Below are 12,774 nucleotides of genomic sequence, written 5' to 3'. Positions count from 1 at the left end.
CATTTAAGTTAAAAAAAAAAGAAGCCACGAATTAGAAGAAAAATAAAATAAAAAGGAACTCGATAAGATATTCATCAATTAGAACTCCACTAACATCATTTCACCCAAAAGATTTGGCTTCGAAATACTAGAGCACAAATTATAAGAGATTCATCCTCACTCCCAATCCCAACCCCAACCTTGGCATGGCATGTATTGCTGCAAATACCGTGACTCCGATCAGAACCTCCCAAGTTTGGGTTGACCAGGTATCCTATTCAACCGGAACATGAAAACCAATTTGCCATATGGCCCTCTTTGCTGCCTACAATTAGTCACAGCGTACAAACCATCATACACATAAGCATAATTCCTCCCACTTCTTGCTCCCAGAATGCTAGGTGTCTTCAAAGTCTCGCGCCGGCGAATCACCCTCACGGGCGTTCCTTCATCCATGCTGTTCTTCAATGCGAGGTTGCCTCGTTTAAGCTTTTGATCTTCAGGCTTCTTATCTGCCACCGAAGGGTTCCCTCCTTGACCACAATACGTCAAAACATCGGCAGATTTTGCATCATTTGCATACCTGCCACTGGCAACAATGCTGGTGGCAACAACTTTGCCATCTTTCTTCGTGTAGTCTATGCCACCCTGAAACTGACGATGAAGCCCAATGACAACAAGCTCGACCCTGAATCGAAACCTATCCCCGACTTCTACTCCAGGGACTGCCCCTAACAGTTTTGCGGTGTTTACCCATTTTCGCTGCTCTTTCAAGCGCATTGCTGCCTTCAAACGAACCATTCTCGCCGAACCTCCCTTCCCCTTTGCCTGTGCTTCATTTTCTTCCAGGAGTTTTTTGAATACTTCCTCAAAACAGATCCAGAGCCTCCTTTACTTTATTCTGATGAAAGACTGTTGGAACGTTATCAGAAGGAACAATAGCAAGACCATTAGATTCTTGTTCCCTGTCAGCTCTTCTTTTCATCACCAATGGCCTTTGATCCATGGTAGACTTCTTAGCCAAAACCTTGGATTTGGGATCACGATTAAGCATTCCGCATCGCAGTGGATAATCGCAAAAAACAGGAACCCCTTCCCTGATCTTTGGTGCCGGATAGTTCCCAACAAGTTGGCACGATTTCGACAAAGATCTAGAAGTGTCCAAATCATTATTCGGTTTACCCTGAGCACGTTTCTCTGATATATGGATCAATTGAGGCTCGTACTGGGCTTTTCTCAACACCTTTTCACAATGTTCAGGAGTTTGAACAGTTCCATCTCGCCGCAACGGCTTTGTAGGCTCAACATTTACATCCCTTGACATTGCAGCGGTTCTTCTAGAGGCAGGGGAACCACAATTTCTGGGGAAGTCACAAATGGGATCAACCTTCGGGCCCTTAAAGTTTGGAGGGAAACCGCCGATAAACCGACATCCGCCATGATCGGATGTTCTTCTTCTCACAAGCGGCTTAGAACAGTTTTTATCAGTTCGCAAATTCATTGTTGCAGGTCAACTCCAAGAATCCAAAAGCACTAACGGACACCTGTAGACGGACGCATACATACATACATAAGGAGACAAGTCCCATGGAAGAACCAGTGGAAATCAGAGCATTAAAGAGAAGGAGATACGTACCAAGTTGGGTTCCTTCCTTGAAGTGGGTCTTCCTTGCAGCCTTGGAGAGATGAGCAATGGAAAACGGACGGCGACCACCAGTTCCGTGACGGATAGGGTTTGCAGTGAGAGTGGCAGAGGTGTTGGACTTATAACCCAATGGCCCACTTATTAATTTAATATTAATATGGGTACACATCCCATCCTTATAATAGTTGGACGAGTAATGTTATAGCGCCCACGGCTACCGAAAGCATTTAAAATAATTTAATAAACTTAATTTTGTCTTTTCTTTTTGCGCGACCTCACCCGCCCAAAATCCATCTGCCCAAATCCATTTTCTCTCTCTCCCCTGCTACCCGCCCAAACCCAAAAGCAACTGAACAGAATATATATATACATATATACATAGTGGCTTACGCAAAAGATTTTAATTAAGGAGGCGCAATTGGAGGAAAGTTGGCGGGCCACTGTGCTTAAATAATATTATATATATATATAAGGTGATTGATTGAGCAAATTGAATTGGATCCTTTCGGCGAAAATCACGTGCAATTATTTTGTATATTTTGAATTATATAAACGGGTATTATGATCAAAATATTCTGCGTCTTATGAGAGATCTTTTTGTTATTGGTATATTTTTATGTAAGTCAAAGTATACATAAAGATGTACTAATAATATTTTTTCTTGGAGAAAGGCTGCCAATGCGTTGCTTAATTGGCTAGGGAAAGGCGGGAAGAAATTTTGGATTTATTTGGTGAAGTATTTATCTTTTTTAGAACGAAGATTTTTGTGTGACTCTTGATATTCGTATTTTTAATTATATTAAAGAAAGTAAATTATAAATTTGAATTTTTGATTCTTGTATAGGGTAAAAATTGAATTCATAATTCATCGAACTGACACCAGTATATTATTCGTATATTGTTCATTCGATAGCTCAATCTATACTCTAAGAGTTAACTATTTATTTCTTCTTGTTGTTATTATTGTGGGTTCCATCTATTATTACATAGATGATAGAAATGTGGTTGTTAAAGAATTTATTTTGAAAGTGTGTATAGATTACCTCTAAATTTTAAAAAAAAGTTAGAGAAGAAAAATATCTTTTATTAGTATTTGATGATAGTGGAATTGTTGGTTTGTCTCATCAATTTTTCTTTCACATTGAAGGGTTTTACGATATTAAATAATTTTGATATTATTGTGTTGTTATTTTATTTATTTTAATATTTTATTTGATTATTTTAAAATTTTATTTTAATTGCATAATAAAAAATATATATTTGTGTTGACATATTGAAGGAGACCGGTTGTTAATGGGGTCGAAAGGGAAGGGAGTTTGAGTATGAGGTTTTCTTTGCTTGTATTTCTCTTTGGATTTTTTTTTTAATTTTGTAAAAATTAGAGTACCAAATAAAGATTAAAAAATAAAAATTCCAAAAACTAAATATTTGGCCCAACTTGTTGGTCTAAAAGGGTGGGCCCCTGTATCTTTCATAACTCTGTCAACAATAGCGGATGTTATTGTCATTTTAAGAATACATGGGTATTAGTTGTAATTAAGCTAAACTTCAAGGCTGCTAGTGTAATTTGCTCAATTATGCTTTAGATTAGAACTTGGTTGATAGTTCTGGAAAGAACAAAAAATTTCGGAAAATAATCATTTTTGGTGGTGTTTGTTAAAATGAGTAAGATAAAATTATATTAAAATAAAATTAAAATATTTTTTAGTTTAAGATATAAAATGATCAAAATAAGATGGAGAAATATTTTTAAATTTTTATTAATTTTTTAAAATACATTGAAGGATATGTGTATCATTTTTTTTTTATTTATAAAATTTAAGATATATTTATCTTAAGAAAAGAGAGATAAGTATATCTGAAAAATGACAAATTAAAGTCACGTGACTTATTTTTTAAGAGTCGTCAAGTAAATTTAACAAATATATTAAAAATTATAAAAATTTAAAATATTCCAAATGTGTGCTTAAAAAGGGTAAGGATAAGAAAAATAATTATATATTTTTCTCTTCTGAATCACATTAAAAACTTCAATCCATAAGGAACTTGAAGCAATAGTATTTATAGGCTCTTTCCAGATAACCCAAAAGACACTTTTGAAAACTTAATAAACTTGGGGCATCATCATACTACTTCTTACAATAAAGAAATAAATAATATGCCCTCTTATTATTTATTTTCTAGAAAAAGGACAATTGAAATAAGCTCATTCATTATTAATTATAAATATTTTAATTTTCCTATTTATAGAATGATACACGAACATTAATGTAATTAGTATATATGTATCTTCATATACATTGTTATATTTACCTTTAGAATGATATATTTGCCAACCCAATGAGCAAAATTTTCTTTATTCTTAGTTTTGTTATTCGAATACAATAATAAATCTATTAATTGAAAACGTTATCGTCAAGTCGCTTAAACTCTAAGGGGGTGTTTATTAATCAAGATAAGAGGAAAAAAATGTCAGATATGGAAAGTATTCCAAATGTTTGGTCTTTTCAATGTGTTTGTTAAATTTATCTGACTATTTTTTAAAAAGTTTCACGTGATTTCTTATCTCTCATTTTAAGATAAATTTATCCGACTTTTTTCCTGGATAAATTTATTTAACTTTTTCAAGATAAGGCGCAATTACTTATATGCCCCTTGTAGGATAGTTAATGTCATTTAATACATTTTAAAAATTTAAATTTATTAATTTTTTATTTAACTCTTATAATTAATATTATTTAATACATTTATTTACTAATATAATTCCTTCAACTAATTTTTAAATTAATTTATTTAATTTTATATTTTATTATCTATTATAAAAATATGTTTTGACCATTTTTAATTATCTAGGTGAAATTATTGTAATTCTAATAATAATTATTTATACTTTTCAATTCTTTTTAAATTTATTTTTGAACATGAATTTAGAAAATAAAATATTAATTTTTATTTTTATTTTTATTTTTTTTGACAATTCATATTAATCATAAAATAGTATTTTAATCATAAATTTAATAATAATGATATTTTGGTAAAAAAAACTCTTATCTTGGTACTTATTATATGCATTAACAAACACATAAAAAGAAAAAATACAAGTATTAGTGGATTCAAAAAAAATTAACAAACACTCTAATAGAGATCTTGAAATATTTTCTAGTCTTATTTTGATTATTCCTTATCTTGATCTAAAATGCATTTCAATCTTATCTTGATACCTCTTATCTTGCTCATTTTAACAAACATCCCATAAGAAAGAGACATTCTAATATTTAAGTCAGATAATGAAAAGTTGAAGATCATATTGAAATTAGTATAAAAAATATACTCTTTTTAAAATAATGGTTAATCTATGTATAGAAGAGCATTGATCTTTCCCAAATCTCCTAATATTAGGATAATTTCAAATAATATTTATTCTAATATTCTAAGATCTATTAGGATTAGGATAATGTTTATCCTAACATTTTGAGATCTACTAAAATTAGAATTCTTATAGATAATGGTTATTCTAACATTTCGGGATCTACTAGAATTAGGATTCTTATGAGTAATGCTTATCTTAATATTTTATTATCTACTAGAATTAAGATTTTTATGAATAATATTTATCTTTTTTTTAAGAATTTTTGAATGTTGGATTTATCATGTTTGTGCTTTATTTAGAATCTCCCCAATTAAGATGAGGCCAAAAAAAATATTTTGAGACCATTAACTCTTTTCTCCATAAATCTAAAATAACTTTATGTCACTAAAAGGTTGTTAATAGGAGAACTCAAATACAAGACTGAGGTCTTATGCTAATTCAACTCTTATGTCACTTAATTATCATCCTTTAAATGTTTTTATTTATTTTTTATATATCACTTCACCGGTAATTCACGACAAAAGTCACAAAATTTTGGTGTCTTTTGCAAATTGATTATTAAACTTCAATTAATTGTAAAGTGATCACAAAATTTTCAAATATTTTGTAATGTGATCACATTTAAGACTTTTTGGCATGTTTTCATCGACATATCAGCGTCACGTCATCGACACATCAACAACTTTGGTTAGAATATGTTAAAAGTTTTAAATGTGATCACATTACAAAATATTTGAAAATTTTATGATCACTTTACAATTAATCAAAGTTTAGTGATCAAATTATAAAAGACACCAAAATTTTGCGACTTTTAGTGTGAATTACCCTCACTTCACCAATATTGCAAGACGCATAGTTTCTTTCTTTTTGCCGCTCCCATTACCATTAGATTAGGAGAATATGGAAAAGTTACGGATCTATGATTCTCTGCTGTTAAAGTTTATTTTCAACTTCAACCTTATATTATTCACTTGATTCTCCAATTTTATGTTTGTTTCTTAATGCAGAACAAACAGAGGCAACAGAAACCTGCTTCTATGTTGTCATTGCTTGGCTACCCATTTGGACCAACTCTGTCGCCCTCTTATTTATTGGCGGCTAGCTTCAATCTAAACCATTTTGTAATGACCATAAAAGTTACATAACATCTTTCTCTCGTCTTACCGTTGCATTGTATTTGTGGTGACGGGATTTTTATCTGGGGATAAGAAAACAGGTTAACGATGGCAAACTTGGTATATTAGAACCTTTGACTGGCATTTGGAAGTCGATGATAGGTGTGATTGTTTGATTTGAGGATGCCGACGGTGTTTTATGCATTTGTTAGGGTTTCTTTGTTGGTGCGGGAAGGAAGCTAATTGTTGGGCTCGATTCCGCTAAACCGTGGGTGAGTTTTAGGTTTCTATGGGTTTTGGATTTTAGATAAGTCTTGAAATTTGTTTTTCTGTTGTTATTAGTTTAAATTTTACCAATGTTATGGGTATTTTCTGGACCACCTTTTTTATAGGCTAGATTCGATCCAGTAGGCTGGCCCAACCTCTTGAAGCCCAACGGGCCCAGGGTTGAGATTGTCAGAGCAAGTTCACACATCGCCGAAATCTGAGCTCAAACCACAGAACCAAGCGAGCTCCTAGCGATGCTGTTAGCTCGTTGGCCAAACTGTTCAACTCGCATAACAAAAAGGTTACAGAATAATCGGAGGTGATGCCCACCTATCTTATTTGAGACAAACCAAACCCCTGATAATGCATGATCCATTCTCGATTTTATGGAATTGATAAGGACATCTTGTCTCCGTAATATTATCCTCTTATTTTGAATTTTTTGAAAATTGTAAATACCCCACACTATAAATAGGGGTTAAAAAATAATTGTAAGGGGATGGATGATAAGGGTCAATATTTCCTATATCCTAATGAATTATATTCCTATTTTGGCTTTATATTTATGCTTAATGTAAATAATTATTCGTATTACATATTATTTCAGGATGAAACAAGGAAGTTGGCTTCTACAATTAATTAGGGGCATAATCGAAGACATTGAATTACCTATTTTTTATTGCTGAAATTCAAAGGCCAATTATGGAGTCTAGAGGATGTTTCAAGTGCACTTGGCCCAACTATCAAATGGAATCCAACCAAAGGCCCAAGACCAATCAAAGCCCAATTTGTAGAAGACTTTTCTTTGTTTTGTATTTTTTTTATAAGTGATTTACCACCTAAAGTCTTTTGTATTCTTATGAGTAGTCCACCATCTAAAGTCTTTGGTATTTTTTGTCTTTTACCTAATTTTCTTCCATTAGTTAGGTGAATGTTTTGTGAGTGCCCATTAGATATAATTATGTTTAGTTGAATAATTGTGTGGTTTGTATTGCATCTTGTGGGCTATAAAAAGCTCACTTGGGTGCATTTGTGAAGGAGATGGTTATTACTTGAATCAAAGTTTAGTTTTGTTCTTAAAGTTTCTCTTAGAGAATTGCTCTTATTCTCTCTCTTGTTTTCTCTTGTAATCTTACTTTCTTCCTTTCTTCTTTTAAATTCTTATGTCATTTATTGTTACTTTATTATCCATCGCCTAAATGGCCGGTTAATTTCTACCTTTAAATTTCTGTAATTTTAATTCTTGTCTTTTAATTATCCACCGCCTAAATAGCCAGTTAGTTTCTGCTATTTTAATTCTTGTTATTTAAATTCTGTTATTTAAATTACGCCATTTAAATTCTTGTTAATTAACTTTTAAATGAAAATGAGTAGTTAAATCTAATCTTGGGTTAAGGTAAGGACAGTGTCCAACGCTAATGATTCCCAAAAAAAGCTGCGCTTTAAATGAGTAACATTAATTTAAATTTCAGTACGAGTGTGTTTTAATTATTAGAAAATCACTAGATTCGGATTGGAGCGTAAGCCTAACTTAGAGCTTTCATGTCACGCATGGGAGTTACTAGAACTGGAAACGCTATCATACCCAAACCCGTATGATTAATTTAGTTGTTTTGTATATTAATTGTAATTGGATTTATGGTAGTTGCTTAAAATAAAATCTCGCATATTATGTATGGGGATTATTTAAACTAGAACTATCATCATCTCTAATTGCATTTAGTAACAAACTCTCATATTTGAAATTAAATTAATGTTACTAACCTTATCTGCTAAAAATTTGGAAATTAACAGGTTGGTGCTGAAATTGTCTTAACTCAAGTGCTATCAAATTTTATATCCCCACATTAAGCATTTATTTCAACTTTTACCTTACTTTATTTTCTAGTATCTGTTATCTAAAAATCATAAAAAAAAAAAAATCTTGTTACCAATCCATCTAAATGTGTGTGCGTGTGTGACATTCTTTTTTTTTGTCCTAAATAAATCCCTCAGTGGACAACCTGAACTCATCTAGAAAGTATAAATTTAAATTTGGACTACAACTACACTCGTACACTGACGAGTATAAACCTCTCACCTAAATAAACAAAAAATAAAATTATTGTGTTTTGTTTTGTATTTTAATTGCAGAGTGAGAGTGCAGCCAATGGACGATAATGATATACTGTTATTGTGCAAAAATAACTAGAGAACAGTTGTGAATTAGGCATCATTCTGGCTGAATCACGTAAAAACTTTTCCGTATGTGACTTATTATTTGTTTCTCCTCTTTGCATTTGTGTTGATTTTTTCATTGTGAACCCATGAATCATGATCGACCAACTTTCGAACTTCAAGAACTAACTTATTGTGTATTTAGGCGGATTGCTCGTCTTAGAGAAATCTTGATATATCTGTCATGTTCAAGAGTTTAGGATCTCTAAATAAATAAATAACATGTGTTGCAAAGGCTATGTATATATTAATTAGTCTTGGGGTTCAACTTCTCTTTAAAGGTTTATGTGGCCCTTTCAATTAACATTTTATTTATTTTAGATCATTTTCACATCATGCTTCATCTTTCGAAGATAAATTAAAAAAAATTTATGAATTAGAAAAAATAAAATAAGAAGGAACCCTATAAGATATTCAGCAAATTAGAACTCCAATAACATCATTCCACCCATGAGATTTGGCTGCGAAATACTAGAACACAAATAATAAGAGATTCATCCCCATCCCCAACCCCAACCTTGGCATAGCATGTACAGCTGCAAATACCGTGACTAGGATCAGAACCTCCCAAGTTTGGGTTGCCCTGGTATCCTATTCAACTGGAACATGAAAACCAATTTGCCATATGGCCCTCTTTTCTGGCTACAATTAGTCACATCGTACAAACCATCATACACATAAGCATAATTCCTCCCTCTTCTTCTTCCCAGAATGCTAGGTTTCTTCAAAGTCTCGCGACCGCGAATAACCCTCACTGGCGTTCCTTCATCCATGCTGTTCTTCAATGCGAGGTTGCCTCGTTTAAGCTTTTGATCTTCAGGCTTCTTATCTGCCACCGAAGGGTTCCCTCCTTGACCACAATATATCAAAACATCGGCAGATTTTGCATCATTTGCATACCTGCCACTGGCAACAATGCTGGTGGCAACAACTTTGCCATCTTTCTTCGTGTAGTCTATGCCACCCTGAAACTGACGATGAAGCCCAATGACAACAAGCTCGACCCTGAATCGAAACCTATCCCCGACTTCTACTCCAGGGACTGCCCCGAACAGTTTTGCGGTGTTTACCCATTTTCGCCGCTCTTTCAACCGCATTGCTGCCTTCAAAAGAACCATTCTTGCCGAACCTCCCTTCCCCTTTGCCTGTGCTTCATTTTCTTCCAGGAGTTTTTTGAATGCTTCCTCAAACAGATCCAGAGCCTCCTTTACTTTATTCTGATGAAAGACTGTTGGAACGTTATCGGAAGGAACCATAGCAAGACCATTAGATTCTTGTTCCCTGTCAGCTCTTCTTGTCATCACCAATGGCCTTTGATCCATGGTAGACTTCTTAGCCAAAACCTTGGATTTGGGATCAGGATTAAGCATTCCACGTCGCAGTGGATAATCGCAAAAAACAGGAACCCCTTCCCTGCTCTTTGGTGCCGAATAGTTCCCAACAAGTTGGCACGATTTCGACAAAGATCTAGAAGTGTCCAAATCATTATTCGGTTTACCCTGAGCACGTTTCTCTGATATATGGATCAATTGAGGCTCGTACTGGGCTTTTCTCAACACCTTTTCACAATGTTCAGGAGTTTGAACAGTTCCATATCGCCGCAACGGCTCTGCAGGCTCAGAATTTACATCCCATGACATTGCAGCGGTTCTTCTAGAGGCAGGGGAACCACAATTTCTGGGGAAGTCACGAATGGCATCAACCTTCGGGCCCTTAAAGTTTGGTGGGAAACCGCCGATGAACCGACATCTGCCATGGTCGGATGTTCTTCTTCTCACAAGCGGCTTAGAACAGTTTCTATCAGTTAGCAAATTCATTGTTGCAGTTCAACTCCACGAATCCAAAAGCACCAACGGACACCTGTACACGCATATCTATATATATATATATAGACACACACATAATGATAATGAAACCCAAACGACACAGAAGCAGAGACTAAATGCAGATTGCCATGAAAAGATGACACTAAGCCGGAGACAAGTCCCATGAAAGAACCAATGGAAATCAGAGCATTAAAGAGAAGAAGATACGTACAGAGTTGGGTTCCTTGAAGTGGGTCTTCCTTGAAGCCTTGGAGAGATGAGCAACGGAAAACGGACGGCGACCGCCAATGACGTATAGGGTTTGCAGAGAGAGTGGCAGAGGAGCGGTTGTGAGTGGGGCCGAAAGAGAAGGGAGTTTGAATATGAGGCGGTTTCCTTCGCTCGTATTTCCCTTCGGATTTTCTTTTTCTTTTTTTTATTTTGGAAAACCCAGAGGACCAAATAAATATTAAAAAATAAAAAATTCCAAAAACTAAGGGCATGTTCTCTTTGCTGTTTTCAATCCGTTTTGAGTTTTCAATTTTTCAAAATACTGAAAACGTGTTCTCTTTGTTATTTTCAAAAACGCATTTTCAAAAACAAGGAAAAATTTTGTAAAAAAACCCAAAACAATATTTTGTTGTTTTGGGTGTTTTCAGTGAAAACACACCAAAAACACAAAAACACGAAAAACGGTCGCGCAACCCCCCCACCCCCAGCAACCTTCCAATCTCGTTCTCTCTCAAGCCTCGACCAAAACACTGCGACTACCCCAACCATCTTCTCCGTCACCACCTCTTCCCTTCTAGACTCTATCTCTTCGTTGTTGACCATCGCAGCGCCTGCCACCGCTGCCTACGTCGTTCGCCTACGCTGTTATCCCTTCCAGATTTGTCGTGCCTCGCTGTTCGCCTGCGTCGTTCCTCTTCCAAATCCGTCATACACACTGCCATCGCCGCCGCCTGTCATGCCCAGATCCACCATTGCTTGCCGCCATCGCCTCCTGCCCTTTCATTTCTTCCTTCTTTCTTCAGCCATTTCTTCGTCCACCTTCGCCCTTTCTCAACTCTTAGTTTTTTATTTTAATTTTTTTTAATTATATTTTTAAAATTTTGAATAAATCAACCTTTTGTTATTTTATGATTTATTATTATTTTTAATATTTATGTTATGAGTAATTTAAATCTCAAAATTAATGTCAAAAACAATTTATAATTTCAAAACATAGATCATAATTTTAAATATAATTTATAATTTTAATATATTATATATGGTTAGATTATTATGTTATATTTTAAATTTTTTGAATTAAATTTATAATTTATTAATAAATATTTATAACTTTGAATCAAATTTATTAAATAAAATATTTTAAAATAAATTTTACAAAATTTCAAAGTAAACGCGTTTTCTAGTTTTCTATTTTAAGAAACAATTTTTCAGAATAACAAAAAGAATGCGTTTTTAAAAATCTCAAAATAGACACTCAAAACACAAAACTCAAAATAAATTCAAAATTCAAAACTCAAAATTGAAATACAGAGAGAACACCACCTAATATTTGGCCCAACTTCTTGGTCTAAAATGGTGGGCCCCATCTTTTGCATAACTCTGTGAACAATAGAGGATGATATTGTCATTTTAAAAATATAGGGGTAGTTGTTGTAATTAAGCTAAACTTCAAGGCTGCTGTGTAATTTGCTTCATTATGTTTTAGACAAGAACTTAGTTGATGCCAAGCATAGTTCTGAAAAGAACAAAAAGATTCCATACCCTCTTGGACATGGAAATAATCCTTTTCAGAAATAATTGTTGTAACACGGTCAAGAAGATACACGAACATTAATGTAATTACTATATATATCTTCACATATATTGTTATATTTACCTTTAGAATGATGATATTTACCAATGGAATGGGCAATTTTTTTTTTTTTATTGTTATCATTTGAACACAATAATAAATTTATTAATTGAAAACGTAGTTGTCAAACTGCTTGAATTCTGCAAGAAAAAAAAACGATCAAAGGACGTAGGGTAATATGTGCACAAATATTTCGATACTTAAGTTAGACTATGAATAAGATGTCGTATTGAAATTAGTATCAAAGACGTACTTTTTTTTAAATGTGAGTTTATCTATTTATAGAGGAGTATTGATCTTTCCAAAATTTTTTAGTATTAGAATTATTTTAGATAATGTTTATTCTAATATTCTAATATCTATTAGGATTAGAATATTATTTATTCTAACATTTTGGGATCCATTAAAAGTAGAATTTTGTTTATGGTATATATTAGGGCTAGCCCAAGGCCTAGTGAGACCCTAGGCGATAATAATTTTTTTTAGGAGAGGGTGGCATGTATTTTTTGGGG

General features: G+C 33.5%; 1 protein-coding gene across 5 annotated transcripts in view; it reads right to left on the bottom strand.

Moving 5' to 3' along the window:
* Positions 1–57: 57 nt before the first annotated feature.
* The window catches only part of LOC127801735 (histone-lysine N-methyltransferase, H3 lysine-9 specific SUVH5-like), a 46,106-nt gene continuing 33,389 nt past the window's right edge, over positions 58–12,774 (bottom strand). The window contains exons 2-3 of one of the 5 annotated variants that reach the window (XM_052337135.1): positions 9,385–9,722; positions 58–453 (exon numbers count right to left, since the gene is read on the bottom strand). In XM_052337135.1, coding sequence (XP_052193095.1) covers positions 220–453; positions 9,385–9,722 — 572 coding nt within the window. In that variant the 3' untranslated portion in view covers positions 58–219. Of the gene's footprint in view, positions 563–9,384; positions 9,723–12,774 lie in introns of all 5 variants that reach the window. The other 4 variants (XM_052337144.1, XM_052337128.1, XM_052337119.1 and 1 more) reach the window with 4 other exon arrangements.

The sequence above is a fragment of the Diospyros lotus genome, chromosome 1 (assembly GCF_014633365.1).
Source record: "Diospyros lotus cultivar Yz01 chromosome 1, ASM1463336v1, whole genome shotgun sequence".
NCBI classification, from domain to species: Eukaryota; Viridiplantae; Streptophyta; class Magnoliopsida; order Ericales; family Ebenaceae; genus Diospyros; species Diospyros lotus.
Note: the sequence above shows the minus strand (reverse complement) of the source record. Positions and strands in the feature narration are given on the sequence as shown.